Genomic DNA, 8273 nt, shown 5'->3' with positions numbered 1-8273 from the left:
ACCCACAAGGAGCCCTACCCCCTTGATCACTAATTGAGAAAATGCCCCACAGCTGGACCTCATGGAGGCACTTCCCCAACTGAAGCTCCCTTCTGTGATAACTCCAACCTGTGTCAAGTTGACACACAAAACCAGCCAGTACACCAGCTAAGCTTCCAACCTGCAAAAAGGAATTAGAGAGAAGCTTAGACAGTGAAGGAAACAACAACAGAAAGCTCACACAAATGTAAATGGAACAAGGGGGCTAAGTTCCTGCTCCATCAAGCAGCAGAATTTGGCAGCTTTGGCCACATGATTCTGGTTTTAGATACCAGGAGAAGGATACAAGAAGGGGGACTGTTAAATCTTCCTCCACGGCTCAGAGAAGCCACCGAGGACAAGCATGTGCCAGTGTTGTCTCTGCATGGAGGCCCAATGACACCATTGAGGGAAGCTGTGAAGATGAAGCCTAGATTTTACTGGAAAGCACAAAAGGAAGATGCCAGAGCCATGAGATACCCGCCCAGGAGAGTTACAGACTAGGTGTGGAACCGTGCCAAGAGAGAGAAGGATGTCTCAGTCAGAGGTAAAAGGAGTTGGAAATCTAAGGAGCACTTTGACATCAGGTGTGGAGATGCAGAGCTTGGAGTTTGCCCTGCTCCTTTTCAGTCTCAGTTTGGCCCATTACTTCCTCACTATGCTCCATTTACTCCCCTTTGGAATATATATTTTGTGTCATTGTATCCTGGAAGTAAGTGAACTGTGTTTTGATCTTTATTTTGTAAGTGGTTAAGTTAAGAAATTGCCATGAGTCTCAGAAGAGATAGAGAACTTTGGACTTTTAAACCATGTTAAAACTGAAAGCTAAGCCAGGCAATGGTGGCGCACACCTTTAATCCCAGCACTTGGGAGGCAGAGGCAGGGGGATTTCTGAGTTGGAGGCCAGCCTGGTCTACAGAGTACTCACTCTGGTCCAGGACAGCCAGGGTTACACAGAGAAACCCTGTCTCAAAAAACAACAACAAAAAAAAACCAAAAAAAAAACTGAAAGCTGATGGAAATAGAAGTCGGACTAAATGAATTTTGTATTATGATATGGCTATAAACCTATGTTGGCCAATGTGATGGTTCAAGTAAGAATCTACCCCCCCATAGATTTGAATGCTCATATATTTGAATGTTCAGTCACCAAGGAGTGGCCCTGCTTGAAAGGATTAGAAGAATTAGGAGGTTTAAACTTGATAGAGAAAGTGTCAGTGAGAGTGGGCTTTGAGGTTTCAAAAGCCCATGCCAGGCCCAGCATATCTCTCTCTCTGAAACAGTAGGAAAGCCCCTAATTAAGTGCTTTTGATAATAAGATTTACCTTAGTATTGGTGTCTCTTCACAGCAACAGAACAATGACTAAGACACCACGTTGCAAAAGAAGGTCTCAAGTTCATGTCAAGGGAAGTGGGGGATTTCACAAGAGGGTCAGTTTTGGAGCACTCTTGTGGAAGTTAGAAGACTGAGTTTTTCAGAACAGTAACTGATCTTCTAGTTGTGTGGCCCTTATCTTGAGGACATGGCTCAGTCAGCAACCTGTGTTTTGCAGACCAGTAATGTCAACTTCCTGTTGGTCAGGTCCTTATCTTAAGGACATGACTCTGGAACAAGATTGAAGACTAGAGCCAGGCAATGAAAACTGGAAAACAACACAAGACAGAATCACCCTAGCCAACAGCAAGATAAAGTCACCATTGGCTACAGCAATGGTGGCAATGGTCTATTGCCATGACACTCTTGATTTTGGAACATGGCAAAGGACTTTATAACCCACACCATTTCCCTCTGGTGTCTAAGGTCTGCCCCCTCGGGCTCCTCCCCCTTAAGAGTATACAAAGTTCCTCTGAGCATCATTCCATTCCAATTTCAAGTAGGAAATAAGCCTTGAGATTAGAGCCCAATCCCAAGTCCCACTATAAGGCAGCCATAAAGGTACCAACTGGGGGGGAACAGATACCCCCCAAAATTCCTAGAACCAGAGGTTTGGAAGTTTGCCATTAAACCCAAAGCAAACCAACCCTACAAAATATCAACTTCCATGTATGGTTGGATTCTAAGGAAGAAGGTTCTACAGCAAATTAAATGTAGGAAGTGTCCTTAATATTAAAACAGAGCACATCCCTGCCAGAGTCCTCAAAGCCTTGAAGAAGTAAGAAGGCAATGTGTAAGGTTTCCTAAACTTGTTTAACCATGATCCCTTTTAACGTAGATCTGTTAGGACCAGTGTTCTATGGGATGTGCTTTGGGAGAGGGTACTCTTTGTTTGTTTGTTTGTTTGTTTGTTTGTTTGTTTGTTTTTCAAGACAGGGTTTCTCTGTATAGCCCTGGCTGTCCTGGAACTCACTCTGTAGGCCAGGCTGGCCTCGAACTCAGAAATCGGCCTGCCTCTGCCTCCCAAGTGCTGGGATTAAAGGCATGCACTACCACCCGGCTGGGAGAGGGTGCTCTTGAGTTCAATTCCTTACTGGATCTTTGAACCATTTCTACTGCCTCAGCTTATAGAAGCAAGCACCCAGGTGTAGACACCTGGCCATCTCCAGTGACCAAATGGCCACCACTACCAGACACCCCAGGCTACCCCAACTCTGCCCCGAAGAAGCTTCGTTTGAAGTCATATCTACATCAGAAAGGCCTGGGGAAAGCTACACAATTAAAGCCATGCACTCCCAGATCGGCTCACAGAAAGGAGCCACACAGCCATCTCTCTGGGTCCAGCTTCTAAAACCGAAGGAAGAAAAGGCCCACTCATCCTTCCCACTAAACCAGGGGCTGTCACTGCCAGTTAATGGAGATAGGGACCAGAGCATCCCACCAGCAGCCCAGGCCAAGAACACAGGAGATGGGGTCAGGCCAGCTTACCATGATTCCACTCTCATTTATTGGCTATGCAACCTTAGATGTGTGGCTTAACGTCTCTGAGCCTCATCAACAAAATGGGAGTGAGAACATCATTTCCTTCATAGGACTGGGATGCAGATACCAACAGATGATGTATAATAAAATGCTTGTATCAAATGCTTGTATGGGTGCTTGGAACAGAGAAAGGACTCACGGGTGTTAGTACTGTAGACATTGTTAAGTACTGACTCTCTGGTTCCATGTGGGCTCAGAGTAAGGCCTGGGCAGAAATCTCCTTCCCTTCTCTCTCCTATCCCCTCAAACCCAGAAGACATGGGCATCACCCAACGGCCATTGTTTGGTTCCCATTACCTTCAGTTGTCTCATTCTAAGCCACAGGTTGGGGACTGTTTACAAAATGCTCACATGAGCCAGGCCTCCTGACCTCTAGCTCCTGTTTACCTTCCAGGTAGCCAGTGGAAGCTCCCTGACCTCTAGTGCCACGAGCCGGCCTGGGTTCCCAGCCAGAGTCAATGGCTGTACAAGCTCCCACAGTGATTTCCAGCAGTGTTATTGAAGAAGTCTCTCCATGGCAGAACCTAGGACCTGCCCAGCCTGCGAGGAAAGTGGCCCAGCCCCAGCATCTGGTTCCAGATGGACACCTTGAGAAAGCCCCGGAGGGAAGTGACTTTCTACAGAAATTGGCTGTGAGTAGGGAGGTGACACCCAGGGAAGAGGTTAAGGGGAGAGCCCCCAGCTCCCAGTTACACTCATCCTAAAACTGAAACATATGCAACATGGAGGATGGTGCTTTGTGGAGTGCGAACAGGGCCCAAGATGCCAGCCAGGCAGAGACAGAGCAGAATGCATGCCCCAAGGGGGGTTTTGACATCTTTGCCTGTCCCTCCAGCGGACCCCGGGAAGGGGGTCCCTCCTTGACGACCAAGCCCACTGAGAAGTAAGGAAAAGAACTCCCACCAGTAGGTCCAGGCACTGGTAGTCATGTAGGGCTAGCCATTTGCCACCTCACCTTAGCTACTTCTGGCTTCCCACCCAGGGCTTTCACATCGCCATTGCTTTTGCACACCTGGCCTTTGGTGGATACCTGGTCTCCACAGTCAAGAATCTGCACTTGGTGGTATTGAAGTGCTGGTATCCACTCTGGGGAACTGTCTCTGTGAGTAAGAGGGTCAGTGGGTACAGGGGTACATGGGGCCCCTGGGAGGCCCTGGCACTGAGGCTGAGTACAGCCAAGAGACACAAAGAGTAAGCCTACCAGCCTCCACCTTCCCTTTCTGCATTCCATTCCCTCAGTTACACTATCCATAGCTCCTTCCTGAGAGTGCCTGTCACTCATGGGACCTGTGGACCCTCCTTTAATTGTCCATGTATGTTGGGTAGGGAGGAGAGCCAGTATGAGCTAGGTTTGCAAGGCTTCTGAGCACCCAGCCTTTTGTAGCCAAAGCCTTTCATCACTATCAGCTCTTTCTGCAGCCACACACAGTTGTGATCCACAACTCCTGTCCTTCCTGTGCCGTCAGCCAGAATGAGGGGGCTCACACACACACACACACACACACACACACACACACACACACACACACCATTCCCCCAGAGGATCCATGCTCCTCCAGGACTCCAGGGTACTATCGTGGCCCTGAAAACTGCCTTCACACTTAGCCCCAGCTCCATAGTGTCCTCTTGGGCAAATGTCTTCATCCCACCTTCAGCTTCCCCTAGGTCCTCCATCCCCACTGCCCCAGCTTGGCATTCCTACTACAGTAACAGGTATTTCTACACATGACATGCCTATCACCCCATACTCCCCAGGATGGGCACACAGCAAGGACTCAGCATACACATAGAAGATAGATCAGAAACACCCTAGGCCTCAGAGCCAGAAGCAGTGTCCTCCCTAGTACAGGAGCAAGGTTGAGGCAGGGTGGTTACTGTGACCTAGCTGTGACCTGCACGAAGTCTGGTGGTTTGTGTCCTCCACAAGTAAGCACATTGAGGGGCAGAGGCTGGAGTGGGCCTACTCTGTCCAAGTGGTACTCTCTACCTCACCCACCAACAGGGCTTGTTTTGTTAGAGAATGAAGGGGACTTTGTGGTCTCAAGGCACCTCAACTTCTCTCCTTTGACCTCCAAACCTGCAGTTTCTCATTGCAGGGATTGCAGCCATGGCAACAGTGACATTTCCTAAGACCTCTATGGTGAGTTGGGACCTTGAGATCCTTCTCTCAGAGCTAGGGGGAGGGGCAAGGGCACCTTGCAGGAGTGACCCAGAATGCATTTTCAGGATAGAAGAAGGGCATCTAAGAGGCTCCAGGTATAGACAACTGACTAGAGTTTACAGGGAAGAAGGGGCACCCCACCTGGAGTTCCTGCCCTCTCAGGAACGGCTCCAGGAACCCACTCTTCCATATAGAACAAACCTTGGCTTCTTTATTATTGCTTTTTCAAGATGCCTGACAGAGAGTGGCTTAAGGTTTAAGAGGGTACAGGTTACCGTAGTGAGGAAGACTTGGCAGCTGATTGTTCACATCTGAGTGGATCAGGGAGCAGAGAGACAAATGGCAGTGCTCATCTGACCCATCTTTATTATTCCATCTGCAAACCCCTCCCTGACCAATAGGATGCTGCTGCCCACTTTTAGCAGGGGTCCTCTCTCATCAGTCAAACCTCTCTGGACCTTCACAGGCATGCCCAGAGGTGCATTCTCCTAGGTGATTCTAAATCTACTCACGTTAACAACAAAGATTAGGCATCATAGCTTCCTTCCAAATCTGTCAACTCTTTATTTATTCTTTCACAATTGCATGCATATGCATTATATACTTGGATCATGTCTCTGTTCCCATTTTATCCTCTCTTATGCCTTCCCCCTTCCACCAAACACTTTCTTCCTCCCTCAGCACTCAAGTCCCTCTCCTTCTTTCTTGTCTTTGTTTTGTTTTGGGGGTTGTATCCCACTGTGTTTTAATTAGTGTTACCTACATGAGCATGGTGGGAGTCCTTTACTTGAGCAAGGACCGCCTCCCATGGCCTGCACCACTGAGAAATACGATGCCTGCTTTCCTCACAAACCTAACCACCTGTTGCTTCTCAGAGCAAATCTAGCATGTTTGACCTCATTCAATACATGGCAATCCAAACCCCTAAGCCATCAGCCTGAGGACCACCTGGCTCTGCATCCCTTCCCCGGGTCCTAAAGCCACTTATCAATAGCCCTCAGGTCCTCACCTTCTCCAACCCACACCCTCTCTTAGTGTTCACTTCTATCCCCATCAACTGTGATCTGGAGGAGTCATCCTATACTCTCTCCTCACCACAGCCCAAGGGTTTTATTCTGGAGTTTAAGTCCTACCATGTCCTTGAGCTTCTTGAGGGGCATAGAAAATGGGCATGTGACCCAGCAGAGGCTGAAGATGCCTAGCAGAGACCTGCCTGACAGGGGCCCTGTTTCAGGACCCAAGCAAGGTAGATGGAGAGGAAGGAAGACCCTGGGGGATTAAGGGACAGAACCCTTTCAGGCTCCTCCTCCCCTTCCCTGTGCGGTCCTCTGGATGTTAGACTCTGAGAGCTGGTAAACCTGATGTAGGATGGTCACTGGGGAGTGTGTTGTGACATATCCTTCTTTAGTATAAGCCTCATGCACTTGACAGCGGCTCTTGGTCCTTCCAATGTGTCTAATAGAGAATGAGCATGCCAGGGCTCTTCCCAACAATCAGGGCCTGGTGTGTGAGTTAGCACAAAAATGGCAAAGCCTCCATATGGGGGTGAGGGTGTCACAAACCAGTTTCCTGGAAGAAGGGCCTTGACTTGGATCACTAAGCTTTGGCCACCAGCTCTAACATTTCAACTCTGCTTGCAGAAGACTCTCTGTGTGATAGCAAACATCATCAACCTGTTCTGCGCCCTGGCTGGCTTCTTTGTCATTGCCAAGGACCTCTTTCTGGAGGGTCCTTTTCCATGGCCAATCTGGAGACCATACCCCAACTCCACAGTGAGTTTCCCTCCCCTCACAAGTCCTCTGAGTCCAAGGAGGGAACAGCCTTGAGCTTGGCTGAGAAAAAGCAATCCAAGCTCAGAAAACCTGTTTCGGAACCAGGCACGGCCAATCCATACACATCCCTCTGGAGGCAAGGTGAAAGCAACATGGCTGACCTTCTCATGATTCAACAGTAGGAAACTGGGCTGTGCTTCAAGTCACCATGTCTGGTCCTCCTTTTACACATGGGGAAATTGAGGCCCAGAGAGAGGGAATATCCTGCCTGGTGCTGAGCAGCCAACTGACTGCTAGACCATGCCCTAGAACAACTAATTCCACACCTAAATCACCTCCTCCCAACAGCCTTGCAGAATGGGCTAAGTCTTCTTTGCTGCCCCCATTTTATGGGAGTGAACACTGAGGTTCAAAAATGGACAAATTTGTGGCCAGAGGCTGTGCAGCAAATCCAGGGTACAGAGAAGGCTTAAAGCCTGGTCTGCCACAGCCAGCCCAGTTCTCTTTCACTGCACCGTTGCTCCTCTACAATAGGAAGAAACACTGCCATTCTAAGTTAGGTGCCTCTCGGCCAGGTTCCAAAGTGACACAAGTTGCATACACACAAGTGCTTCCCTGGTGCATGTAGATCTCTTCCTGGAGATCCTGTCAGGGCCCACAGCCATCACAGCCTAGAGGGTGAATGGTCAGTAGCTTTGCCCCAGTGGCTCCCAGCTTACCCATCCCCCACCCTGCTATAAAGCACACTTTCTCTCTGGGTCTAGGCAACTCCATCCAGTGAGTAGAGTAGTCCAGGTGACCCTTAGGACCACTTCCAGTTCTCCTAGGGACTTGAGAGACTCTGCTTATCCTGCTTCAGGAAACATTCACCTAACCCCACTATGTACCTGGTATTGGGCATAGGGCATAATGGAAACTGTCCCAATCCCCCAGAGTCCCTCTCTACCCTCTGAGGGGAGCAGAAGCTCTGCTGTTTCTCCTGGGGATCTGCCTGCCAGTCTCAGGGGACAGGCAAGATACCCTATCCTTCTTCCTGCCCCTCCCTGCAGTCCTACATCCAAAGACTAGAGCTGACGATGCTCTGCTTCACCTTCCTGGAGATCTTCCTGTCGGGGCCCACAGCCATTACAGCCTATAGGATGAAACGCCTGCACGCAGAGGTGAGGCCTTCCTGTAGACAGATCCTCTGGGCATGGAGACACAGTAGGCAGCCGAGAACTCAGAAAGGACAGACAGCAGGCAAGGCTCACAGGCTGGGCAATTGAGAGATATGGGTCCTCGATGGGTGGTGGTGGTAATGCTCGCCTTTAATCCCAGCACTTGGGAAAGCAGAGGCAGGCGGGTTTCTGAGTTCGAGGCCAGCCTGGTCTACAGAGTGAGTGCCAGGACAGCCAGGGCTACAAAG

General features: G+C 49.5%; 1 protein-coding gene across 1 annotated transcript in view; it reads left to right on the top strand.

The window, feature by feature from the left end:
• The first annotated feature begins 3393 nt into the window (after positions 1-3393).
• The window catches only part of Ms4a10 (membrane spanning 4-domains A10), a 6258-nt gene continuing 1378 nt past the window's right edge, over positions 3394-8273 (top strand). The window contains exons 1-5 of the mRNA XM_031384731.1: positions 3394-3567; positions 3918-4037; positions 5019-5075; positions 6737-6868; positions 7918-8028. Coding sequence (XP_031240591.1) covers positions 3394-3567; positions 3918-4037; positions 5019-5075; positions 6737-6868; positions 7918-8028 — 594 coding nt within the window. The remainder of the gene's footprint in view (positions 3568-3917; positions 4038-5018; positions 5076-6736; positions 6869-7917; positions 8029-8273) is intronic.

The sequence above is a fragment of the Mastomys coucha genome, unplaced genomic scaffold (genome assembly GCF_008632895.1).
Source record: "Mastomys coucha isolate ucsf_1 unplaced genomic scaffold, UCSF_Mcou_1 pScaffold21, whole genome shotgun sequence".
In the NCBI taxonomy this organism is placed as follows: Eukaryota; Metazoa; Chordata; class Mammalia; order Rodentia; family Muridae; genus Mastomys; species Mastomys coucha.
Note: the sequence above shows the minus strand (reverse complement) of the source record. Positions and strands in the feature narration are given on the sequence as shown.